Genomic DNA, 27,996 nt, shown 5'->3' on the forward strand with positions numbered 1-27,996 from the left:
TTTCAAACTTGATCAGTCAAATCCTTTTATGAGAAAGAGTTCATAGATTATTTAAGTATATAACAACCAGGAGCAACTGAACAGATCACAAATCTAAAATAGATACTTTTACCTTGGGCAAACTTAAACAAAAAAAGCAAACAAAAAAAACAAAAAAACTATTCACCATGAGTTATTAGTGCTTGGGTGGTCTGGCCTTGAAGAAGGCAGCCTAACGTGGTTCCTGTTAGGAGGCTTTGTTTCACATGAAATGAAGGACATTGCAGCATCTGTAAACCCTCCGTTTAAAGACCGTATTCTCTGTGTCACTGACACGAAGTTCACATCCACTACTTCGTCAGTGAAGAGCGATTCCTGCGAAATCTGCTTCCTATGCGTCAGGATGGTAAGAATAGCAGGAAGAGGACAGCCTGATTCATCTCATAATTTTATTTTTTACCATCGCCATAATAGTTAATTTTAATGCCAAATCCTTAGGCTACTTCAAACAGGGGGTGACCTTGACAAGGAAAACCATCATGATCCATTTTTGAAAAGATGTAAAAACACATGACAACCGGTTTACATGTAGACTATCGCAAGCTGTATAATCTTTGTTACTATGATTTGATTGACATACTACAATAGAGTAAACCATGTTTCATTTAACACTGATGGAAATAGGCTTACATTATGTAATTAGATATTTTGACAAAACACATCATTTAACACGAAGAAAACGTGAAGACTATGAGTAGTGATTAAGAGTGTGGTAATTCCATATTTCCTGTGGATGTAAGTATGCGTAGCTTCACTTTCACTTCCCAAGGGATGGTACTGATGGAGGGGAGGGGTAACCCAAGTTTGGGATTAGGCTACTTACAGGCTATGTGCGCACTTGAGGCAGCAACAGTTCCCTCATCGCTTTAAGGTCCTCCTGAGAAAGTTTATATAGGCTACTCAATGGCTAAACAGAAGACCTGGCAGGTGTGCTGCCTTCTCTCTGCAGGTTTACTTTGCGCTGTCGCTCTCATCTGTTTGTGCATCGCCTCATTAGTCAACAAAGGATGTTCCAGCAGCACCTTCCAGCATGCGGCTGTATCTGCAGACTCGCGGCGTTGTTCCGAGATTGGCAGGTAAATCTGTTTCTGACACGTCCTTCTGACGGGAAAAAACTGTGTGATTGTAAACAAGACAATGTACACCTGTTTTGGTGCACTTGACCACTTTGGCTTAGGCACTGTAGTCTGCTAAAAACGTTAAAATGAAAGCGTGAACATTTTTGGAATGATTGGGTGTTCATTGGATGGATGGACTGAAAGGATTCTTTGTGTATCAGGCAACCATTCTTTAGAAGTGTTTTTTTTTACATTCATTCTCATCGTGGACTTGAATAACTTGATAGTTAGTAGTCTCTATCAGGCTGTACCACCGCCTCCCCTCACTGTCGATGAGATAGAAGCTGAAGTGAGCAGTGGGGTAAGCAGTTTAAGAGATTTGTCAGGCCCGGATTTAAGAATAGAGATTATTCCTGGATATCAGAACTGTGTGTTGCTTCAATCAAAATCGTTACAACAGCATAGGCTCCTTAACTCTTGCTGATTTATTTTTAAAACTATCCTGATATGTGTGACTATGGGAGAAAATTAGATGTCTAAACCCGCTAAATAATGTTTGTGTTTCTAAAGGAGGATAGAACAAACATTGCTCATTCCTTTGATGCCTCCCCAGTTTAGTGTCAGTTGTGTATTCACTTGAGAGCTACAAGGTGTGCCATGAAACCAATCAATCTCTGGGCAGAGCAGTTCCAAATAAAACAAAACAACCCTCAGCTTTTTCACTGGAGTGTGCACATAGCTCTTCCTGCTTTTGTAATCAGTAGTTGACATTTCTTCTATCCCCTGCCAAGATCTTCCAGGAGTGCATTTCCCAGTTCACCTCAGAGACAAAGACTTTGAGCACAATTAGTGAGTTTGAAAGTCCCAGAGAGACGCTCAAAGGTGATCTGCGACATATCCAGAACATGATGACCCTAGTTACTATTCTCGGACAATGGTGAAGAATGATAATGTGTCTGTCCACAGTATGATAACAGTTTATAAAGGGATATTCCAAATGCACGCTCCACTCTGTCAAACCTGACAGAAGAAATATACAGTACACATGTTACTGTTTTCATGCAGAATAACACAGTTCAATTTCATCAGTACTTTAAACATTATTATTTACTTATTGGGCAGGCCAAAAAGCAAAATTTATGTAATGTGTAAGCTACAGTAACAGTGTCTAACCTAAGATTGATTTACTAATAACTAACTAACTAATACTGTTTTTCCTCTTCCTGTGTTGGAACAAAAGTCAATGAACTAGCAGTATACACACACACACACACACACACACACACACACACACACACACACACACACATATACACACACTCGCACTCACACACACTATGCACAAATTAAATTATCATCAGCATTACTAAAGCCATATACACAAAATCTACAGTCTATATTTAATTTTGTGAAAATGCCTGTTCAAAACCTCATCAAATTATGACATCTGCTGTTTAAGTACAAAAACCAGCGTTCGACCGTCGCTCTTTTTGTTCTATTTACCCAGTTTACATGAGAGTCCTCTCATGTCATGAGCCCTTCATTTAAATTTCAGTCAGTCTCTACATGCTGCTTCCTGAAGCTCTTTGTTCTGGTTCACTTCTCAGACTACACTGCAGCATTTCAGCTTGACCTTCACAGAGCCAAAGTATTTCCCCCACCACCTTCTGTTTTCCCTCAGTTAATATGACCCCTCACCAACCTTCCCATGAAAAGATCCATTCAGAGCCTTCAGAGATGGCTCAGACATAAGCTTACATACTATGCTGTGTCCCGTAACTAAATTGGATAAGCGAATGATTTATAATTTCCGAGAAAGACAAAGAAAAAAACGCTGCCATGGCATCTGATTTCCTGGTATGTTGTCTGAAATCTGCCTTGAGCATCAGTGTGAGGTTTGAACTTGCCCCCGGTTTGAACTTGCCCCCGGGCAGCACCTAGACATTTGTCATTCTGACACCTTTAAGACCCTGAACTCCCAGGTCTTCGGTAATATCACACAACTACAAAATGAAAATAAATGTGTGTGTGTGTGTGTGTGTGTGTGTGTTTGTCAGTGGATGGTGTTCAAGTATGTAGTGAGTTGTCAATGAGTAAATGAGTGACTGGCTGACATCATATAGTTACCAGACACCCAGTAAAATCACCGTTTTCCTAGGAATATGCTACAGCAGGGAGGCTCAGCAGTAGATGGCGCCATTGCAGCTCTTCTGTGTACTGCTGTGGTCAATCCTCAGAGCATGGGTCTTGGAGGAGGCTCTATATTCACTATAAGGGATAAAGCAGGTAGGTCTCTCTATTTCTGTTGCTTACATATTATTTCCGACTTAAATGTAATGTTTGTAATGATTGATTAGTTTGGTCAATCCCATCGCTGCTATATTCCCAGGTAAGGTGAAAGTCTACAGCTCCAGAGAGACTGTCCCACAGTCGTTCAAGGCTAACCTGCTAAATGATTGTCCCACCAAATTGGCATTTACCACAGGTAGGCAGACCTGTCCTTGTCCTGTCCAGATTTTCTCCTCACACACAATTATGAGTAGGTGTTCCTCACATAGTTGTTACTGTCAGTCCATGACATGGATGAATGTCTATTTCAGTTATGTGTTTTAATCTAAGATGCTGCATTTATGAAGGAGTTTTATAGCCCCTGCCAGGTGCTTTTCTGTTTGCATGTGTCCACCTTCATCTATTGCATTTGATGTGTCTCCTTATAGTCTACCAGAAATATATTAATGATCAAATGTGTTGACTTGAACTAATAGACAGTATGTCACCATTCTGAGTCAAATACAAGTTTTTGCTCGGCTGCTCCTCTTGTTATTCCACACACAGCCCACCTGAGGGTTCGATCATCGGTCTGTCCAAGAGGTCTAACTTTTGTCTAATGCTAATGAACTATTTCCCAACTGTATGGTATGCATTGTAGGCAGCCAGTGGATTGGTGTTCCTGGAGAGCTCCGGGGCTATGAGAAAGTTCACAAACTATATGGGAAGCTGCCCTGGCCCAAGCTGTTTGAGCCCACGATCAAACTGGCCAAGGAGGGCTTCCCTATGCCACAATATCTGGGAGGCCTGCTGAGCAATGCCATGGTACAAGCACTGGTGAAAGGCTCATCTCTCTGGTACGTCAGCTCACTAACTGCTTGGTGATTTTGGGTTCCCAGAATGTCCCATAAATGCTCACTACATGTTGGCACTTGAGGTTACTTGAGGAATATCTACTTTTCAGCCACACTTTTTAAGACATTGTTGAGGGCATTGACAGCCTCATAGGGTGTTGTGACACTGTAGTTGGTCAGCTCTGAGCCTTTTCTCATCCACGTGTCACCACAGCAAACCCGGAGTACAGGGCTCTCCTAAAGCCCAGCCCTGAGATTATCTTCAAAGGGTGCAATCCCTTCAGTTCTGGGATGCTTGGTCCCCCCCCCTGCAGAAGTCTGGGCACAGATGCAGAAACTGAGGAAAGTGCCCTTGGCACCCAGCAGATGGAGAGGAACACACCCATTAGTGAAGCCTGTAGACCTAGGCAACATTTGACAATATTAATTAATAAGTGTGATTAAGTAGATGTATGTGGAAATAGATTATAAATCAAATAAATCGTGTCACTGTCAACAGAGACATGTCAATTTGTCTGTCGCTAATTAAATGTACAGTACTGTCACTACAGCTCAGAGAGGTCACAATACCCCTAATGATAATGTATGATTATTTCTGTTCAGTGATGTGTATTCGGTTTATACGTCTTGTGCTATAATATGTGTGTTCCTCTCTATGGATGGTCTTTTCCAGTGAGTTGTTCTGCCACAAGAACAAGACAGTTCTGAGCAATGGGGACATACTGAAGTTTCCTAAGCTGGCGGAAACCATGGAAACCATTGCAGCACACGGGGCAGACGCCCTCTACACTGGCAAGATAGGACTTGACTTGATCCAAGACATAAAAGCTGCAGGTGGGGAACAGAAAGGGGAAAAAATGTGATAGAATTCCTATTTCTATATGCTGTAGAGGAGTTCAACTAATTATAAATCCTCACATATAAGAGATAACAGTTGTTTATATTTCTACACATTTCTGTTAGGTGGGACACTAAAAATGGAGGATCTGCGCTCCTTCCGGGTGCAGGTGGAGGATGCATGGACAGTTCCTCTGGGAAACACCCTGCTGCACATCCCTCCACCACCTGCTGGGGGCGCCATGCTTGCCTTCATTCTCACCCTAATGAAAGGTGTTTTATGGCTCTTCCATGAGTCCTTGAACCCAGTGACTGCAACAGCTGCACTGCTGTAGCATCTAAATTAAATTCACGCTTGTTTGCCCTCTATAGCGCATTATAAAGAGCACACAACAGACAACAGATGATAGATCGTAATAGTTTTAACACTGTCTCCGCCTTTCCTCAGGTTTCTCCTTGTCTCCAAACTCCATGCATGGTGACCAGAAGATCCAGACTTACCAGCGTTACATCGAGGCAGCCAAATTTGCGAATGGGCAAAGGAGGAGCATTCGTGACCCTGTCTTCAATAAGGGCAAGGTTGGCATCTGACATTTTACACGTTGTTATGTCTCTCTCCAGCCCTATACAGTATGTTATTATATTCATTTCAAAGACGTATCATCATGGCATTCTTTATTCATAGAGTGCAGCTCATTTGATTGATTCCGACTTCACTGATCGGATCAGGGAAATGATATCTACAAACTGCACCCATGATGACTCGTACTACAATGTCAAGCCGTCCACGGACCGCGTTGGGACCACGCACGTGTCAGTCCTGGATAAAGATGGTTTGGCTGTCTCAGTCACCAGCACAATAAACCAGATGTGAGCACAAAACCTTGTAGCTTGGCATCTCTTTAAATGGAAGATAAATCTACTGTGTTACAATATGACATCTCTCTGAATAATAACGTGATGGAAAGGCTGCAGGGGAAACAAACCAGCTGCTTTCTATTCTTACATACTTCCTGTCAGCTGACTGTGTTCCATTTTTCCTGCAGGTTTGGCTCAGGCATTTATTCCCCCAGAACAGGCATCATTCTCAACAATGAGTTGGTTGACTTTTGTGGGAGAGCAGACACAGTGAGTGCAGGTAAAGTCACAGCCATGGCCTTCTCTGTAAAAATAGCCTTTTCAAACTACCTTCTCGCTCCATGCCAATTCAATGACATAGACATTACTGAATGCAGTCATTTCGTTTCTTTTCACATTAATTTGCTGTATAATCTTTGTTTTAGGTGAACAACCTCCGTCCTCAATGGCTCCAGCAATACTGGAGTCCATGTCTGGAGGAATTCTTGTAATTGGAGGATCAGGAGGAAGCATGATCACCACAGCAGTGGCTTTGGTAAGTCAGCTGAATTCAGTCCGTCTGTCTGTCGGTCCGTCTGTCTGTCTGTCTGTCCACCTGTCTGTCCACCTGTCTGTCCATCTGTCTGTCTGTCTGTCTGTCTGTCTGTCTGTCTGTCTGTCTGTCTGTCTGTCTGTCTCTCCATCCATCTGTCTGTCTGTCTGTCTGTCTGTCTGTCTCTCCATCCATCTGTCTGTCTGTCTGTCCATCTGTCTGTCTGTCTGTCTGTCTGTCTGTCTGTCTGTCTCTCCATCCATCTGTCTGTCTGTCTGTCCATCTGTCTGTCTGTCTGTCTGTCTGTCTGTCTGTCTGTCTCTCCATCCATCTGTCTGTCTGTCTGTCCATCTGTCTGTCTGTCTGTCTGTCTGTCTGTCTGTCTGTCTCTCCATCCATCTGTCTGTCTGTCCACCTGTCTGTCCATCTGTCTGTCTGTCTGTCTGTCTGTCTGTCTGTCTCTCCATCCATCTGTCTGTCTGTCTGTCTGTCTGTCTGTCCATCCGTCTCTCTGTCTGTCTGTCTGTCTCTCCATCTGTCTCTCTGTCTATCTGTCTGTCTCTCCATCTGTCTGTCTGTCTGTCTTTCTGTCTGTCTGTCTGGGTCTGTTTTCTTACTGGTTTACTTACATTCATTTTATTTTTGCAGTCTATAATAAATCACCTGTGGCTGGGGATGAATCTGACAGATGCCATCGCTGCCCCTGTAGTATTTGTTGATGCCAAGAACAGTTTGAATTTTGAGAAAGGCTTTGATGAGGTAAACCATTTCTGTTCTCATTCCGGCTATCCAATAATGACAGACTAGTTCACTGTACTGCAAGTGGCAGTCTAATGGATAGCATCTACTTGATATGTTAATGGAGTCTGATGGAAATTATTACGATGTAATCCTACAGTTTCTGAATTAAGTCCATATACCTGGAATCAATTTGTAAATTTGAAGAGGGTTGAATAAGTGGTATTAAGTGGTGTGCTTGTGTGCGTGTGCGTGTGTGTGTGTGTGTGTGTGTGTGTGTGTGTATGTGTGTGTGTGTGTGTGTGTGTGTGTGTGTGTGCCCTTAGTCTGTGATAGATGGCCTGAAAGCTCTTGGACACAGAAAGGGGGACTGGCCATACTTCTTCAATGTGGTCAGTGCAGTGGAAAAGGAGCATGGCTGCATTACAGCCGTTTCGGACAACAGGAAGATGGGCCAAGCAGCTGGTTACTGACCTTATGAACGCACGAGGAAGCTCAGGACATCCTCACCTGGACTGCAGTAGGGTTGGTGGACTTTGGAGTTCTGCACTGTAGCCGCAAGGAGAGCACTGTCTACACACTAAAATCGATCCTCAAGACTAATTTCTATGTTAAGCCTTAAAAACAATGAAATGTGCCTCAACCCTAACAAACTTGAGCAATTTGTTCCTCGGGGCTCTTGAATGATGGAATTGCTAATTTTACCAATTACCTCTTTACTCTAGAGGAGTCATGCAACACATTCAGAGTCTCATCCTGACTGGCAGGGGAATCAAAGGTTGATGCAGGCTGTCAGCTGTGGAGACAGGGAACTTTTACTGTGACCATAAACATTTTATCTGTCTAACAATCTTACATCTTAGTCTGATTCAGGTCCCTGATCATATTATCATGATCCTTGTTGACAGAACAAAGAAGTGCTGTAGATTTTTATTTTAAATAAACCAACAAATCCATTCACAATATCTTACTGTAATAAAACCTATTTGTACAGTAGTATCAAGTAATTTCATATTTTCTCTGTGCTGTCAAAAATCTTTTTAGAAATTATTATACATTTTTCACAAGTATTCATTATGAAACTTTGTATTATGTGGAGAGAAACCAGAGGACAATTAAACATTAAATCCAAAACACAGACATGTATTCACTGAATCTTTGAAATTCACCAGAAGTTCTCCTCAACCAGAAGTTCTCTGAGAAGACTGCACATTGTTAATATCTTCCTCGTCTGATTCAGCTGGAACATGGCAGCTATTTCAGCTGCAAACTACAGTACTTTAAACATTTACCCCTTGTTGTTAGTACAGTAAGATGATCAATGATTCGCCTCATGTTTTCCTGTTTGCCTTTTTCCGGAGCAGAGCATTAGCAGCATTTTTGGACTGAGACAAAGGAAAGAGTAATGAGATGGGTTTCAATAGCGAGGCTTATGAATTAGTAATGATTTCTTAAGTGGATTCTGCCCTGTTTTCCTCCAAGGCACTAAATGTGAATTATGAAAACATGCAAATTCAAGTCTGTGTGAGGCACCGCTGCCTTCGTTACATGACAAAAGAGTTCAGCTGGATAAATTGTAGCTTCATAGCTTAGTGACATGATACTAGCCTCTTTCTTTAAACAATGGCCATGAAAACTAAGCATCACATTACAGTAAAATGATTCAGATGCCTCCTCTAATAGCTTTTCATTCAAAACGGAAGCATCCAAGTAATACTGGGATGACTATCCGACTCCCAGTGTAACTTTGAGTGACTAATTCTCTTGATAAAGCAAATGATCTAAACCTTTTAGCAGTTGGGTTCCTGGTAATATTATCACAAATGCATTTTGTATGTATGTGTCATTGCTTGTGGACTATCATGATGCCACACAAGGCAGAAGTCTGAATTAGTTTGACCATTTGTGGTGCCCTTTGAAATGCTAAAGAGTAGGCTGAGAAAAATCAGTATAGTAGTATGACCCTCTACTGAAGATCACCACAACTAAGTGGAATTTAAAGATGGTCCTTAATTGGGCTTTAAGGTGATATTTAACTTACAATGCATCTACATTTGTATACACTTATTTCTATGAATTGTTCATGAATGTTCAACTACTAAAATCAGCCACTTTCTACTTTATTAATCTAGTGTTAAAACCCTATTTCTAACACATATAAACTAGTAGTATCAAAAAGTTGATCAAAGCATTATCATTTTATTCTGTGTACTTGATCATGCTTTCCAATAATTATTTACCCTGTTTACATTTATGAACAGTGCAAGCTGAACAAAGAGGCCTCAAAATTAAATTCACTTCAATCAAATAACTGATTGAATTGACTTGAATTTTGAGACCTCTTTGTTCAGCTTGCACTGTTCATAAATGACTCCCAGTGGCGACAGCAGGAAACATTACTGCTGCTGAACTTGTCTGGGGAATGAATGTGAAAGGCTTCAGTCTACTGTTGTACAGTGAGCTGCAACAGCTGTTCTGTTGTTGTGAGTCACTGGAGGCCATTGCACTCTAGATAGCGCGAAGTTACTGCCAGTCATAAACTATGTATGACGGGTTGTCCCTGGAGTGTTACAGTCCTTACTGTAACATGAGTTCCTCGTTTGACCAGTTGCCATATACTGTAAGTGCAGAGTCCTGGTAGAATCTGTACAAAGTTTGAAGGGACTCAAAGATGAAGTTTAGCCTCGTTGACAATTCTCTTTGGGCGGTTATTTTTTTGTTATCTTGATCTGTGGTTAATTCTTTACCTCTGGGTTCAGCTGTTAGATGAACCCCAGTTCAAATTTTATATATACTGCAGTAATTAATGTAAAAAAAAAAATGACAATAGCATCTTTTTTATGGACAAAAACAACAGGAAACCACGATCCTTAATAAATAGGTAAATGGCATACTATCCTTTGACTGAAACAAGTTGAACAAATACTGGATTTCTTGAGTGGCAGTAATGATTTAAACCTTTGGAGGCACCTCTTTTGTTTCAATATACTTAACCCTTGGGTCATTGTTCCTGGGCTGAAGTGTGGCAGATGTGTAATAGATATTGTGTCAGTCCAGTGAGAAAAAGGTCTTAGATCAACTTGGGACAACAACTCTGGACTTCAGACTGAGGCACTTGGATTTCAAGGAGATAATGAGTAATCAGGCAGCATTGTGTTTTCAGAGGTGTGTGTTGTGAAGGACTTGGACACTGTCCACAACATAATGAGAAAACAGTAGGTTCATATAATGGCTGATGATTGTTCTTTATGAAGTCTGTAATCTTTCAGCTTGTAGCAGTGGTGCCAAGGTTCACACAGCCAGTCTCTCTGCATAATCAGAGGTGTGTTTTTCACCTCAGTACCCAGCAGCATAAGCCCACTTCCTGGGGTCTGACTGAGCGTGGAGCCGGTCACCATGACGAACCACCGCCTGCACCACCGCTCCTGTCGAACTGAGCAACTCTGTCTCATGATTCTTCAGCGCCAGGCCGTCCAGCACGCTCTGCAAGCAAGAGCACACATTGGGACACACAGACTTCACTACAGACAGACGACAATTAAAACTCTGCACATAGAAAATACAAAACACAGTTATGCAGTTGTTTGGAAAACCTTATGAGGAAGTTTATCTGTCTGTTGTCGTGTCATCCACTTTGTTAAAGTCAGGCTCTCCTAAAGCGGTGTAGGGACTCAGCTATTACAATATGAATTAATTAGCATAATTATATGTATTAACAGCAACATATGGTGCATGGAAAGCACTACTTTTTGTACCTGTGGGGCACAGCCGAGTCGCCGTCACCTCCACTCGGCACCATTCAGGAGCTAATTCTTTAAATCTAGCCTCAGCCTCTGAGTGACACTGAGAGCTGAGAAGAGAGCCATGGATTGATGCTATCCTGGATGTTCAATCTTTCAACATACTTGTTGATAAAATTAATGCAACAAAGTGTATTTGAATCTTTAAAAATATCTATATATTTGAACCATTTAGGGTGTCTCTACAACATGTAATTGGGCATTGATCACTGAGATAATTAAAAAGAAATCCAAGAGCACGATTGAGGTTTCTTTCTCAATATAATGAGAAAGATTTTGCAACATCTTTTACATTCTCCAGGAGATCTTATAGCTCTTATTAGTAAATGTTCTATGTATCGTAAACACAATCAAATTTAATGCATTGCAATATTTTTTTCTTTTTAGTTTTAGTTTATCTAAGATTTGAGACAAGCCGTTATATTTCAGATGGTGCAGAATATGCTGCTATTTTACAAAAAGCCTATTTTAGCCAGATCACAAATCATCAGACTATTAGTCTGTACTAGTACTAGTACTGACTGACAATTTTTTGGTCATACTCTACTGATCCCTGAAGGAAAACATTGCAGATGTTTTGCCTGCCTCCCTCCACAGGGAGGTCAGAGTGCAGGTTCAGTGGCAGAGCGGTGATGACTGAGGGAGGGACTCACTCAGACACTTGCTGCCAAGGGGGTTTGAACCCAGGACTTGTGGTTGAGGGATGGTCTCCCTACACGCTATGCCACCCTGCTCTTGGTCACGTACAGCAGCGTTGTTTGTTTGTCTGTGACACTCACTTTGTCAAAGCCCGGCTCTCCTACAGTGGTGTTGGGACTCAGCTGGTTGTGGAGCCTTGGGTCCGACACAGCTTTCTCCAGGTCGTAGTCAAAGAACAGCGCATTCAGAATCACCTGCAGAACAGCAGACTTTTCAGCGGAGAACTTCATGAAATTGTCTCTATAGTTTAAAGTAGTACTACTGTAGTATTACTAGAAGACTCATTTCTAAATTTCTACTACTGTAATATTGCTACAGATGGCTACTACTGCTGCATCACTTATGACCGAAATGAACAGGTATCTTTTGGTTTACCTGGACGATAGCGGTGGTAATTTTTGTTCCTCCTGAACCACCCACCACCATCTTAACTTGGTTGCTTTTGTCAAAGAGGATGGTTGGACACATGGAAGACATGGGCCTTTTCCCTGTTAACGGACAAACGAATTCAATGGCAACTTAAGTTTAAAACAACAATGTCGAAAACCACCATGTATATGTCCTTTGACAAGAGTTAGATTACATTATATTGCCCTTAAGGTACATAAAATAATTGTTTATAAGCCATTGCAAGCAATACACAAGACACAGTGTACAAGCAATAATAAAAAGGAACAGGCGGCTGATCCCTGTGTGATCTGTTGACCAGAGAGCCAACCTATTTTACAGCTTCATTATTCTAAAAATAGCAAGTAAAACTGTAAACTATTGGGACTGGGGACTGGGGAAGTGTAAGTGTTATCCTGGCCTTAATCTAACCTGGCCTGATGAAGTTGTTTGGTGACGGAGGCACTCCAAAGCTGTTGGTAATGAGTGGGGAGCTGAAGTCATCCATCTCATTGTTGAGGAGGATTCCTGTTGATTTGGACATGACTTTGGAGCCCAAACTGCAGGAAAATAGAGATCGTTAAGGTATGAGGGGAATTATGAGCGCAAGACTGACTGACATTTCTGCTAGCCAATTAGATGTTTACTACCAACTTCATACAATTGGTTGATGGTGCTGGTGGCCGCCACGGCGCTTCCATCCTCCGCTACCACCGAGAGATGTGAGGTCCCGTGGTTCTCAGGCAGGTAGAACTCCGGCTCGTAGTAGTTCATGTGATGTGTGGTTTCATCTGTAATCTTTTCACGGAGGCCATCGGCAAAGGCAGTCGAAGTCATATTCTGAATGAGCTTTGGAGAAAAGTGAGATATGAAAACAATTAATAGTGCAATGCTGCTTAGAGTTTGAGGGTAAAGTCTTTTTTTTTTGTATTAATATTAAGTATTAATTAACTGTTAAATGTACTTTAAGCGGAGACTATGGCCTTACATCTGTGATGTTGAGAAAATTTGGATCTCCTATCAAGGTCCTCTTTGCATAAGCGAAACGAAAGGCCTCTACGATGCGATGGTAGGTTAGGATCTTCTTCTCAACGCTCGCCACACTATCCGAGGTGAGGTTGTACCCTGTGGAAAATACAACGACCATCAGTAGCTATATTTTTACCATGGCCCGCTCATCTGTCTTTATTCACACTTTGCTCAGGTCAAAAAGGAGACACATAAAATGGACTTGGCTCAGCCCGTTCCTGTGTTTTTATTTAGTCTGAAAGCTCCTCTCATTTCACCTCCCAGACCATGGGTATTAGAGCTGGTTGAGCTGACAGCCACAGAGAGAAAGAGGAGGGAGGCTGTGGGAATGGGAGAGTTTGGTTTGATGAGTTTCAGCTGTCGGGCAGAGGCAGAAGTCATGGTAAATCAGCAGGATGAAAGTTTTGGGCAGTCACTGACATGTGTGCATGATGCCTCCACCACTCAACTGTGTCCAATTAGAGGTAAATTGGTAAGATTAGTGTTAGTGTGTGAGGCAGGGGGCCACAGTGAGTGGGTGGCCAGCCAGAGGAAGGGAAGGTTCAGAGAGATTAATTACTTTAGAATAAAGTTTCTCATCTAATCCTCAGAGGCAGACACTGTGACTGTACTGAAAACTAGCTGAAGACCAGAGAGAAAATGGCTGCAGCATGGACAGTTTGTGCTGGCTGTATGAATCTGTGCCCAGCGAAGACAGGTGCCCACAGGGGGTTGGTTACATGATTCTGCGTAGTGAAGACAGATGCGGCGTACACAGCAACGTAATGATGGACCAAGGTAGGGCGCCCCGGTGGCTCACCGAGTAGAGCGCGTACCATATAAGGCTCAGTCCAGGTTCAAATCCAGCCCACGGTCATTTGCTGCATGTCCTCCTCTCTTTCTCTCTTTCTCCCATACCTTCCTGTCTCTCTCTCACACTATCTCTGTCAATAAAGCATAAAATGCCTAAAATAAATCTTTAATGATGGACCAAGGTAGCCATGTAAATTAGCAACGCTTTTATATCATGAACTTTGCTGACAGTGCATCAGACCCTCTGAGCCTCTCAAGTGTGAAGACTCAGACAGCAATTATCTTTGGATCTTAATTACTTCAGTCAAAAGCAACACTTACAGTCAGTGCTGCTGTTTCACCAGTAGCTTAACTAAATTTTGCAGCAACCTCATGGACGTTAACTAATTAATTTTAGTGGTTTATTTACTTTTTTTTTTTTTTTTTTTGGTCATTTGAGGTGTAGTTAACTACTGCAACTACCAAATATTTTTGGGTGTAAAAGAAAAGAAACTTGCTAACTCTAGTTTCTGGCAGGCATCTGTCAGAGTGTGGGTATTATAAACACTGTGAACATTACTTGAACTTTATTTTAAATAAAATACAATTTGTGAGCTTGCCATTATAAATTTCTATCTGGATGGAGTGCAGCTCTGATTCAGCATCAAAGATTTGATATCCCATCGTTAAATATTTAACCCCAAAAGGTTATTTTTTTTAACAATAACTCCACACAAGCATAAAGTAACATTCAAAGATCATGAATATGTGGATAAATCAGTTTTGATAAAAAGTCAGAAGCTTATAATTCCAAGCTGACAAATTTTTGTTAACACTATTATTTCTTGCAGTTGCAGATGTAGCTATTATAATTTTTTACAAAGTAGTTTGAGCTATTTCTTCTAAGTAACCTTAGTTAACAAAACTATATTTCTCTTGAGAGTAGCTTTACAGTAGTTCAACCTAAGTAACTGGCAACTTGTAAAACTACACTTCCCCCAACATTGCTCACAGTATATTCCTTGTATGAGTGTGACTGGCAGTGTGAAAGTAGCTCACATTACAGCTGATGCTCTTCCACCCACTGTGGTTTTGAACAAAGCATCAAGGCTTACCATTCAAGATGTTTAATATCAGGGAGAGCACGGGGCCACTGGCCGGGGCATCGGGAACAGCCATGGTGTACTCGCCCACCTTCACCCTGATGGGGCTCTCGTCCAGCAGAGGCTTGTAATCCCTCAGATCCTCCAGCGTGATAATACCGCCTAAACACAGGTTGACAAAACACTGTAAACACACAGTCAGCCAAAACTGGAAATACACATTTTCCTTGCCATGGAAATTAGATTTGAAAAAAGGTTGTTGCATTTTATTATATTTCCCAAAGACTTTTTAGTAAATGAAGTTTAGCAATAATGAAAACGATAATAATGATGGAAATTATACTATCCTTTTACTCCCTAAGTACAGAAACATTGTCTTAAATCAACAGATAAAAGCTGTTTCGACTGTAAAAAAGAGTCTAAATTAAAAAGGTGACTGAGCATTTGTGACTTGCCAGAGGTAATTTGACAAGTAAAATCTGTATATTATTTTTTGTTAAAAATCATTTTAAGTTATTGAATTGATAACTTGTTATTGCACTCCTTATGTTACAGTAGGTGTGTTCATCTGCTTGATGGGACAATATGGTCACAGGTCTTAGTGAGATCAGAATTTAGATGAATGAACACATTGAATGACTGACTGAATATATTTGCTGCCTGTATCTGTTTTTATTCAATATGTTTCAATTCAAGAATAGTGAATGCAGTTTTCCTCATTGTCTGACTGGATGAGGAAGGACTTTGGGATCAAGTTATAGAGTCATATTCCTCATATGAACAAAAGCTACAAGGCTTCTTAGACAATAAAAAAAATAAAAATACTACCTGATGCCTGAATATCAGTCACAAGGTCCTTAGCTATTTGTCCGTGATAGAAAACATCAGGACCCTCCTCAGCTATTCTCCTGTAGGTCTCTGCCAGCTTGGTAAATTTGATGATTTCATTTTCTTTTAAGACATCACCATTTTTCCCACAAAACACTTCACTGAAAAAGAGACAGAGATCATATTAGATGGTAATGTAAAGTACTTTGAACGACTTTCAAATAATCAGACACTCAATTTCATGTTCAGATGCGTTTGCAGTAAATCCAACACCAATAACTCAGTCAATGCCTTTTACCAAGGGTGGAAGTAATTCATTACATTTACTCATGTCACTGCAATTTAGTAGCATTTTTGTGTACTTGTACTTGGACTTTTTTAAAGTCAGTAATTTTACTTTTACTTAAGTACATTTGTACTGAAATATTGTACATTTACTTAATGTACTTCAAATCCTATCCATTACAGAGAACAGATTTTGTGGCTCTCCATCAGCAACAGAAACTGCACCAAAGTAAATTGACAAATTGTGGAGCGGTTCACGGTGAGATGAGTAATCTGGCTTTACTTTGTTTGTGCACTTTATGCTTTATTTCCAGTTTTTCCAATTGAAGGAAACTAGTTTGAAGTCTCGTCCTTTTAGAATTGCATGGGAAATGTCCTTTTCTAAAAAGTAACTCAGTAACTTTTACTCTGAGTACATTTTAAATTAGCTACTTTTTCCTTGTACTTCAGTAGATTTTTACACCAGTACTTTTACTACTACTGAAGTAAAATATCAGCAAAGTAACAGTAGGCCTGCTTCTACTCACACACGTAGAACACACACACTATCACATTATCTCTCTGGCTGAATGCCATCTCCATACACGACACACGCATATTGCATATTGATGATGTCCATTGTCTGACGTTTTGTTTTGTTATTATTTTATTCTATTCTATTGTTGTTGCTCTTTGTGTTCTTTTTATACTTAATGCGAACACCTCAAATGTGTTACACTGCAACCCAAATTTCCCTATGGGGACAATAAAGTTGCTATTCTACTCTACATTCTAGTACTCTTTCCACCACTGCCTTTTACCCTCGGTTGAAGCTACTAACCATAGTGCTGGGTCCTTGATGATGGTTTTCTTGTGCCTGGACAGAGCGGTGGCCAGCGCCCTGCCCAGAGGAAAGCCCTTCTCTGCCAGCTCAATGCTTGGCTGGAACAGCTCTTTCCATGGCAGTTTGCCATGACGTCTGTGTGCCATCTCATATCCTCGAATCTCCCCCGGTACAGCAATGGACAACCCTCCTACCAACCACGGGAACCAAGGAAAGAGAGAGAATTATATTGCTTTATAAGACATCATTTGACAGAACTGGGACACATTCTGGTTTAGGTTATCGCGAGTTACAGCTGTTGAAGACGTATAAAACGTCAATCTCTCAAGGTTATCTCCTTTCATGATAAAATTAACTACAACTTTGTCCAAATCATTTCCATGAGTGATATTGCTGGTTAAGCATTACCTTTCTGGGATAACTCTGTGCTGTTCCCAAACATGTTTTCTGTTGCATTGCTCGGTGCCGTCTCCCTGGCATCAATGGTCTCTACTTTCCCTATGAAGAAATCAGATATCAGGAAACGCAGTTACGCTTCAGTTATTGCTGATCGGGCTGTTGTGTTTAATTTATGCATGTGTTCGTGCCACAGTCAATCAGCACAGCCATGGGTGGATTTGCTCTGTCAGTGGAAATGGAGAAGAGGGAGGAGGAAGGTAAGATAGGGTGTATGGTGGAGTGTAGGTGGGAGGTAGAGCTGTACTAGTTTTTGCATTGTAGATGGTGAAGAAGAGTCCTCCTCCGATGCCCATACTGTGAGCGTTCATGAGTCCGACACACAACAAGGCCGCTATGGACGCATCTACTGCAGAGCCCCCCTTCTTCAGCGTGTCTCTGTGGTTATATTAATTACACACACACACACACACACACACACACACACACACAAACAGGAAGAGGGGGGCGGCGGGATTAATACATTTTTTAAACTTAAGACCTTAAGACCCTGTGCAGGCATACAGTAAATAGATTAAATGAAGCAGGTTCACATGAATTTGCATTTATGCCAAAGCAATGGTGTTATGACTCTTGAATCTGTCTTTAACATTTGTGTCTATTTATGCGTGTGTGTGTGTGTGTGCATGTGTGCATGCGTGTGTGTGTGTGTGTGTGTGTGTTTTCAGTTGTAGGAGGAAGCACGTGTCTGTCATGAATGTTGTTTCAGTGTTTCAGGTCTAACCTGCCGATCACAGAACATGGTCCAGCATCTGCTGCCACAGCTGCCCTGGGGTACGAGTGCTGAGTCGGGGGCTTCCTGCTCTCCACACCAAAGAAGACACCCACAAACGTGCTGAGCGCTGCCACCAGCAGCACTGTCAGGGCCACAGCTACCGTTTTATGGACCATGCCTGTAGCAAAGGAACACTGAATGAATTTTAATGTCTCTACAGAGAAAAATAAGGCATTTGTGATTTAAAACCTATGCAAATGCACCCACAAAGAGCTGCACTTTGTAAAAACATAACAAAGCAATCCAACTGTACAGCAATCCCAAATCTGAAGAATGAGGTTTAAGAAATGCTGCCAGCAATACATAATCCTAAGAGTTGTGAAAGCGAAACAGTTGTGTTTACAGTGAGTTTCCTATCATTCTTGCTTCAGTTACAGTGCATTATGGGTAAGGTTCAGTAGCTTTGATCGGAATGATTATCTTTAAATTACTGTACTGTGATTTTTTACACTTTCTATGACACACACCTGCAGAATTTGTCTGATACAGAAGTTTGATAATAAGTTTGTTTGGGATTTATATTCAAACATCATTTATACCCCCAACAAAAGCATTCAGTTGCAATGCGACATTGCTGCTGGAATGTGAGAGACAGGAGAAACACACAATGCACACTGTAGCCTACTGGAAGTCACAACGTGACTGGAAATGGAGGGATCTCCAAACCAGAAAGGTGAATGACAATTGGTTAGTAAAAATTGTGGATGGAACAATGGCAATTTATTCAAACTTTTTACAATTGAGAGAGGAGAAAAAATGGCGCAGCCTACAGTATAAATGAGTTAAACTACCCTGAACAGGCTGATAACAAATTAAAAAGATGAGACATTGTGATTCTGGTCTATTTCCATGTTTGTCTTTTATTGCTCATTGTGAGTGAAAAGGGTTGTTTGAAATATATCATAATTTTCCTTAAAGCACCTACGTGTAGAATATTGACCTAATATATCATTCTCAAATTAATTTTGATAGCATAGTATAATGGCTGTAGAAATATGAGACCATCGCAATGGCAATTGGTTTATTCTATGTGTTGCTTTCATTGTGTTTGTTGTCCCCGGGTACGATTTCCTGTGAATTGTGCAGGATTGACTTATGGAACAAAGATAGAGCCTCGGAACAGGAAGACAACTGCCTCGCTCTAATTGTTTGTACGCGAACAAATAGACAATTAGAGATGCTCCAGTCCCACGGCGCCTAGCTAGGTGTTTGGCATCAACTGTTGCTGTAGTTGAAGTTACTACAGTCCTGGAATAATCAGGATAATCACATCATTCACCAATGTATTGTCAAGAAGAATAGATCCACTCTACTATATTGCTTCGCTCCGGTAGGTTCGCTGTCTTTCAGTATCATAACCTGTTAGCCTGTTTCGTTAGCATTGCCCAAACTTAATAAATTCCACACCTGTTATGGAAAACTGCTTCACTAGCTCAATGTAGTTGTAACTACACTATGTGCCAGCAAAAAATATTTTTTGTCACACAATAGATTAGCCACTGCTGTTGCAAACACACGTTGCAAGGTGAGTGAGTATGACTCAATACAGGTGAGAGAGAGCAGAGTTTCATTAGCATAGGGCAAAGTTAATACATTTCAAACCTGTTACACAAAACTGCTTTGCTAGGTCAATCTATTTGTAACTAAAATATATGCTGGCCAAAATACTTTTTTTGTCACACATATATTAGCCACTACAGTTGCAAAGCTTAGCAAGACTGTAACACCGGCAAGCATCACTCAGTATGATGTGAAGGTTTGACTGACTGATACTGACTGACCTGAACTTATCTCCATCCATCTGTGCTGTGGGAAAATAACTTGCCTTCTTACACAAGTCTATTCCAGTTCCATTATTCAGTTTGCATTATGAAACATGACATCTTCTTTTTTTTGGGGCATTTTTGTCATTATGAGATAGTTCAAAGGAGAGAGAGACAGGAAAGACTGATAGAGAGAGGGGGATGACATACGACAAAGGTCCTGGGTCGGATTCAAACCCAGGACGTCATGCCTACATGGTACACGCCTCAGCTAAGTGACTCATATTTTTATTGGACTGTACTAATTGTCCCACACAATAAAATCGGGGGAGGGACTATGGATCAGCCCAGGTCCGTCTGTTCATCACGCACAATATCTCAAACACCACTTATCGGAGTTTGATGAAACAGTCATTATGGAAGTTTATTATATGTCTCTAAAATGTAGAGGATCCAGATGATAGGTGATATCATTTTGTTAACTAAGAACTTTAGTTACCTGCTATCTCTTAAAAAGTACAACTATTTATTTTAATTTGGTGCTATCAATAACTTTATGAGAGTAGGTGTCACTTTTGTGACAAATACCTCATTTTGGAACAAAACTCATGCAATCTCAATGCAATATGGGAAACTACATGATAACAAAATGCATCAACATTGCTTGAGTTGTTGATATCCAGAGTGTAGCTGTAACAAAATAAAACAAAATAGCTGTTCGTCACAAGTTGCTGCCTTTTGGAAAAGGTAATGTAGCACTATTTCACCACAGACACTGCTCTCTCAAATCAATATGGTGCCAACTCAGGGACGAGCAAGAACAGAGTCACCCACACACCAACCTGCCCAACTCTACTGCTGCCAAAGGATTTGGGCCAGGCTGACTGAAAATTGTTACTATCACACTACAGCACATTTTCTCAAAGCAATACATGTCGAATAAAGAAAACATTAAGAAAATTGCATGGTTAAACATTTGCTAGCACTTTACATATTAGGCTACTTTACGCACAAAGTTCCACTGAGAGCGTGATCTCTGTATGCCCCACCCTGAATGAATAAGTGAAGGTTGACTGAATAAATGAATGAAATAATAACTTTAAAAATGTATGAACATAATTTAGAAATGGATCTTGAAATGATTGTGTATTGCACTGAACACTCTACTAGCCAACAAAATCCTATTTTTTTGTCCTAATGAAATAAAGCCATGTTGCCTGAATCATACATTACACTAAACTTAGTCTGTGTTTTCTGCAGCCAACAAAACTTTAAAAAGTCTGGAGTATCTTAGCCTAAAAATACCTCCCATTTGCTCCATCATCCCATACTGTCTTGCAGATTGTGTAGTCTGTCAAAGGAACAGCGCTGGATTATGTAGCAACACAGGACACTTGAGTGATTCAGTTGCACAGCACAAGTGCTACTGTTAACACACATTACATACACAAACTTGTCAGACTCAATTGTTCCCTGTCCTCATGTCTTATAGTACAAATTTGCTTCAAAAACATTAAGTTGAAGAATTTTGGAGGTTGAACAGAACAACTTCAATCTATCTTACCTTTTCTCTCACGGCCTCTGCAACTGGCTGCTCACTGTGTGCGTTTGCCACGATCTGGTAGTCAGGTTCAGGCTCTCAATGTGTAACTATCACAAAGCCATTAAACTTTAACCCACCCCTCCATAAAACACCTCGGTGGTGTTACTGTGGAAAAATATGCAGACAGGGACAGATTTAGGAACACTAGACGACATTCAAGTTATCACTTTGATGGGAGACGTAATTGGTCATCTGTATTCAATCTTCACATAACCACCGAAAATACCATGGAGCAATTGCATGACCCTGAAATTGGGAGGAAATAACAATCCACCTGGATGAATGATCTGTTAACAAATGAATGGTTCTTTATCTGCAGTGACAGTTAAACATATCCATGACAAAAATTAACTAGCCTGGTTTTTTGGTCAAGTTCAAACAGATCAACTTACATGCCTAGAAATGTTTGAATGGTAAAGTAGGCTCTATACTGCTACTCTAATTCAACACAACTCTAGCATAGATATTGTTTTATGCATGGATGCTCAAAAAACTTTTATATTTAAGTTTAAATGAAATCTCTCCACAACAGGAAAATGAAGGCTTTCAGGGCTTTTTTCGGGGATGGAGAGAACACCCACCAAGAGAGGACTGAGAACAAACTACAGGGGAACAGTGCACCCATATACTGTGATGGGACACCATTTTGGCCTAAGTCTGTGACTGGGAAGCACTTCATTGACTTAACTGCCTTGGGGAACAGGAATAACATGAATTTATAAAATAAATGTTATTCCCATTTTAATTCGTCAATAACTCACAGTCAAATTAGAGCGTGAGGTGGGCGGGATGATGCTTTGGCCGACATGTAATTAGTGGGTGTTCTTAGTCAAACTTATTATTCTTCTCCTCAAAACTTTGCCAGCTATCTACTCCTTCATACTTTCACCTTACAAACTTCATTCAAACTTTAAACTGTTCAGCAACTACAGGAATGTAGGCGTGTATTCAACTTTTTCATACTCTTTATACTTTTTAAGTTATTTAACTTTTTATCATTAATTAATTCCACACACACACACTAACGATGGAATGTTAGTGTTCACAGCAGGTGATGTCATCAACTGCCAGAGCTTCAGATGTGGAGCTCACATACATAATAATATTAATAATATTAATAATAATAATAATAACATTTATTTATATAGCACATTTTTATAGCACTCAAAGCAAAGTTACAAAGCACTTCACAATTGAGAAATAAAAAATTTAGCAAATTACGTAGATCAATACAACAGAAGGACAGTGTGGTGGAGCAGTCATAATTAAATAGTGAAATAAAATGAAATACAATAGAGTAAATAAATGGTTCCAGCAACAAGGATACAACAAATGGAATAAATAACAGACTAGGCAGATAGAATAAAATAACAGACTAGGCAACAAGAATAAAAATAAATAATTAAGAGCCAAAGCTTATAAAAAAAAGGCCTTATGATAAAAGTAAGTTTTAAGAAGTGATTTTAGATGATACTGACTGACCTTGTCACCTTTAATGGGACCCCTACCACCACCCACCGACCCCACACCCATGCTGTCCACCTCTCCCCTTCTACTGACAAAAAAACATGGCTGACTATATCACGGCCCCCCTCACACACACACACACGCACATACACACACATACACACACACACACACACACACACGTACACCCACCCCCTCCACCCTCCCACCACCCCCAGGTGACAAGGGAGTTAGAGAGGCTCCAGACAGGCAAAGCAGCGGGGCCTGATGGCATCAGCCCCAGAGTGCTGAAAGCATGTGTCAGTCACATAGCTGAGGTTTTCGAGAACCTCTTGAACCTCTCCCTGAGGCTGGAGAGGCTGCCTTCACTGTGGAAAACATTGTGCCAGTGCACTAGAAGGAATGCCTCAGCGTTAGGGATGGGACAATATATCGAAATTCAATATATCACAATACAAAAATGACAATACGTATCATGGGGCAGAAAAATTAATTGTGATATTAGCTCCATTTTATTCTGCTAGTAATCACAAATGAGACGGTTTGCCCATCACAATTTCACAAGCTCTCCATCCAAATTATATTATTTGCACTTTGTAATGACATTTTTAAATTATTGTTTACATTCTAGCAAGCCAATGCCATTGCTATAAAGATTTGTGTCTCAGAAATAAACAATTCTGCACAGCCAAACTTGTCATTGAACTTTTATATATTATATCATATAGTCATATAGTTAACCCCATATCGCGTATTGAATCGTATCGTGAGATAAACATATCATCCCATCCCTACTCAGTGTCCATAATTACAAACTGGTGGCAGTGAGACCTGCAACACTTCAGACCCCTAGTGATGCACTCCTTGGACCTCCTTTAATTTGCATACCAGGCCAACATAGCCATGGACGATGCCATCATATACCTGTTACACAGGGATTACACCCACCTGGAGAGGTCGGGAAGTATGGTAAAAATCATGTTGTTTTTTTACTTCTCCAGTGCTTTAAAAACCATCCAGCCCTTCCTACTTGGCGTGGTAACCATGGACAATGCCATGGTTGCCTGGATTATCAACTTCGAAACGGACAGCCCGCAGTTCGTCCGTCTCCAGGGCAACATGTCGGACATGCTGAAGAGTAACATGGGTGTGTCCCACGAGACGTGTTGTGTCACCTTTCTTGTTCGCTTTCTATAAGTTCAACTCTGGGTCGCATGCCACCTCCATAAGTTCTCTGATGACTCCTTTATTGGATGCATCAGTGAGGACAATGAAGAGGAGTACAGGACAGGATTCGGGTTGAGAACTTCACAGAGCAAGACACCTCCGACACCAGAGATGGTGCTGTGCTTCAAATACCTGGGTGTTCACGTCAACAACAAACTGGACTGGACTGACAACATGGAGCCACTGTACAAGAGAGGGCAGAGCAGACTGTTCTTCTTGAGGAGGCTCAGGTCTTTCGATGTATATAACAGACTACTCAACATGTTCTATGCAGCGTGCTGGGGAGGCAGCATCGAGGCTGGGCATGCAGGAGAGATAAACAAAGTGGTGAAGCAGGCTGGCTGTGTTGTAGGGCTGAGCCTGGACACCCTGGAGGTGTTAGTAGAAGGGAGAATAAACTCAACTCCATCCTTGACAACACCTCCCACTGCCTCTGTGGTGAGCTGATGTAGCTACACAGCACATTTATCCTCCGCCTCATCCCCCCAAAGTGCAACACAGAGCGCTTTAGGTGCTGTTTTGTGCTGACAACCATCCGACTGCACAATGCTTCGCCCAAACGGCCCCAGTCTCAACCAACTATGGGAGCTGAAGCAGGGCGCCTGCAATGCACCGTCTAAACAAACTATCCTGGACTGCATGCTCTGGACTAATCTGTATGTATATAATCAATTGCTGCAATGTTTGTTTTTTCCAATCTGGACATATTTCTGTACATTCTCTGCATGAGTTGGCACATGTGACACTTTCTCTGCACTGACCTACCTCAATAATGCACATGGGTTTTTGCACTAAATTTTCTGGATATATGGCCTTCTGTGGACTTGTTAGTTTACACACATTGGCAAATCTGCATCACATATCTGCTTTCTTCAGTCTCCCATTTCCCTCTTATTGGTACATACTGCACATATTCATATACTTTCGTAATGGTTCCACCATTTCATACTGACATACAAATTGATATTTCTTGTTTACTTAGATTTTTATATAGCCTACTTTGACATATATTTTTTCTTCCATACTCTTTCCCATTCTTCCCACTCATACAATCTACTTAATATGTGCTGAACTGCTGGCTGAATATGTTTATATAACCACATTTGTTTATTTTATATGTTTATGTTTTTATATATAGCCTATATATATTCCCTGCTGTATTTATTACTTTTGCTGCTATAATGACCAACAGATATTATTATATTATTAATTTAGAATTAATCATCATCAGTCCAAGCTATTCGAAGTAGTCCAAGTTATAAATAAAAAGCCCAGTGCCTTACAAATACTGGTTTATCAGCGTAGGATGGGAAGACATCATTTGAATTGTACTGTTTGTGTTGAGAGTGCACGGGCGTTGCTCCCTTGCTTTGAAAATGTGCAAACATGTCAAATAAACTTGATCCTTGGGCGTTATGATATGGGGTCAAATAGCAAAACTAAGCCGGGAACAGCTCTCACACGACTCCCAGGCTGTAGCTACAGCAAATCACGATCTGATTGGATGAGGAGCGCACCAGCCCCGAGTACAGCGAGGGCTGCCAGAGTCCTGTGTGCAGGCAGTGCATGGATGGAGGCAAAGCCGGGGACGGCGGCACGAAGTGTTGAGCAAAAAATGATGGTATTGTTTACAGTTTGAGTAACGTTACAACTTTTAAACATCATTTTATTGCGTGTAGACGGGGTTTTTCTTCAGCTCATCTCCGCCTGTCTTCCGCGTATAACTGTAGAATAAAATGTAGCGCGTTCTACAAGTTAAGTGTGATGTTACGGCCGCTAACTGTCAGATTCCTCTCATCACCAAACACGCCGAGACATCTTCTCTGGAGGGATGGGTTGTAAGTTGACCAGACAGAGGAGTCTCGATATTGAAACCAGACTGTCCAAGAGGAGACGCCAGCGGAATGACATCTCCGGGGAAGCCGAGAGAAGTGCAGGCAGAGGCGGCGGAGACTTCTTGTTTACATCCTTGATGCTCAAGTCCGACAAGCTCCCGGGGATGCTGCGGAAAACCAACCACAGCCCGTATGTGAGACGAGTGGCGTGGATCCGGGAAATACAGAGGCTCCTCCGAGATCAGAAGATGGAGCAAGCGGCCGAAGTGCTCAAACTGCTGAGAAAGGTGAGGGGTTAACGTGTTTGGTCGTGAGTGAGGGGAAGGTGGCAATTTGGTAAAACTTTGCTCGTATTAGAAACTTTGTTATTAAAGGCATTCATCGCTATTCCAATGTGAACAAAAGTTTTGCCCGCTACATAGGCTAAATCCAAAAAGAGAGATTGTCAGTGTTAGTCGGGAATAAAGTAAAAAGTTCTTGATAATGGCCTAGGCTACAGTGTAACAGCTAAATTTAGATTATAAAAGGTTTGTTTTGTTTATAAACACTTTAGCAAAATGGCCTCAAGTTCGTCTACATTTGAAATGAATTTTTCATCTGCAAGTCATATCCTTTGTCTTATATTATAGCTATAACATAGCTGCAATACGCAAATACCCAAGATATGTTTAATGCAGTAGCAGCCTGTTCAATGATGTTGTTTGCTTATTTCAATAAATCTGAAGTGTACTGGCTATTTAGGTTACTAATGGGTATTTTATGCTAATGGGTAGTGATAATAGACAGTTAATTGAATAGTAGCCTAGTCCAGCTAGAGATAAAGTGCCCAAAGCCATCGAGGGGATGTTGAGTCCTATAGAAGCCACTCTGCAAAGTGTCACTGTGTCAAGTATTGGTCATCTAATAATCATCACTGTTTGTAATTTCTCACAATGCTTGCAATAAAGCCTCTCTAAGCTGTGGTTAAGTTCAAGTTCCTCAGTAAAGTGGATCCTTAGAAGCCCTTCTGACATGAAGGCCCTCTGAGACACAGGACCTGGTTAGCCTCCTTTGATCTTTTTGTGAATAAGTAACAATAATAATGGGGCTGCCATAGTGCAAGTGCATAGTGGTGCTGCTTAGATAAACACATTTTAAAATGTCTAAATCAACCACCTGTTTGCTCTGAAAGGGAATGCTGTCATCTAGCCAGCCCGCTCATGTAGGCCTGAATATTCAATCTGCTCATACCAAACAGGACAAAACCCACTGAATCCTTTTTGATAGCCCCTCTAAAAACATCACAGAACCATTTAATGTATTATGTAAAATGAATCAATATTGTCTTTAATGTCTGTGTTTATTTGCCAGTCATACTGGCAGATTTTTTTTTCTAACAAACACCTAGATGATATTAAATTGCTCTAAAACAGCCTAGCCCACTAGACTCAGTATTAGCAAGGCCTGCAAAGGGTAGCCTATAGGTTGTATTCAATACAAATTTATTAAACCACAGGAGGGAAAAAAACTCAAGTAATTGATCTGAATGAATGGCTAGCTACATCTATTCTCTATGGCTGCCAGTGTTCACTGTGTTTTCTGTGTGAGGGAGGTTTGCAGCATACTTAAGAGGGAATGCCACATAGAAATCCACATGAGGAGCAGTCGATCAAAACTCATCGAAGAAGAAAGATCCTTCAGACTAAAGCGCGTCTGATTAAGAGGGCACCCTGTCAGGAAACCTCCCTCCCATCAGTATACCATAGAATAAATTATGCAGATGTGTGCTGTATCTGATAAGAAAAGAAAATAATAACCAGCTGAAGCTATAAAACTTATTGGAGTCTGAAAAGATAGACTGAACAGACCAAAAGCAGACTCGGTGCACATGGATAGATTAGTAGATAGCTCACTATGAGCATATGCTTAGCACTAAAACCATGAATTGAGGATATAATATGTATGGAAAGGACCTGAACTTC

At 41.0% G+C, this 27,996-nt stretch overlaps 3 protein-coding genes across 3 annotated transcripts in view; 2 read left to right on the forward strand and 1 right to left on the reverse strand.

The window, feature by feature from the left end:
• Positions 1-924: 924 nt before the first annotated feature.
• On the forward strand, positions 925-8,242 carry ggt5b (gamma-glutamyltransferase 5b). Its single transcript, XM_071910368.2, has 12 exons — positions 925-1,115; positions 3,256-3,383; positions 3,487-3,582; positions 4,027-4,222; positions 4,893-5,053; positions 5,183-5,329; positions 5,505-5,635; positions 5,742-5,926; positions 6,103-6,194; positions 6,340-6,449; positions 7,095-7,205; positions 7,511-8,242. Exons 1-12 carry the CDS (start codon positions 943-945, stop codon positions 7,655-7,657), a joined length of 1,677 nt encoding a protein of 558 aa, XP_071766469.2. The 5' UTR covers positions 925-942; the 3' UTR covers positions 7,658-8,242.
• Positions 8,243-10,520: 2,278 nt separating this feature from the next.
• On the reverse strand, positions 10,521-18,256 carry ggt1b (gamma-glutamyltransferase 1b). Its single transcript, XM_071910376.2, has 12 exons — positions 18,090-18,256; positions 17,613-17,743; positions 17,318-17,407; positions 16,907-17,099; positions 15,802-15,962; positions 14,986-15,135; positions 13,059-13,195; positions 12,732-12,919; positions 12,503-12,630; positions 12,059-12,171; positions 11,764-11,877; positions 10,521-10,667 (listed from the first exon to the last, which is right to left on the reverse strand). Exons 1-12 carry the CDS (start codon positions 18,254-18,256, stop codon positions 10,521-10,523), a joined length of 1,719 nt encoding a protein of 572 aa, XP_071766477.2.
• A 7,775-nt stretch (positions 18,257-26,031) lies between these two features.
• Positions 26,032-27,996, forward strand: part of lrrc75bb (leucine rich repeat containing 75Bb) — a 29,123-nt gene continuing 27,158 nt past the window's right edge. Inside the window, exon 1 of the mRNA XM_071910385.2 lies at positions 26,032-26,322. Within this exon, the coding sequence (XP_071766486.1) occupies positions 26,032-26,322 (291 nt within the window). The remainder of the gene's footprint in view (positions 26,323-27,996) is intronic.

The sequence above is a fragment of the Centroberyx gerrardi genome, chromosome 2 (genome assembly GCF_048128805.1).
Source record: "Centroberyx gerrardi isolate f3 chromosome 2, fCenGer3.hap1.cur.20231027, whole genome shotgun sequence".
Lineage (NCBI taxonomy): Eukaryota > Metazoa > Chordata > Actinopteri > Beryciformes > Berycidae > Centroberyx > Centroberyx gerrardi.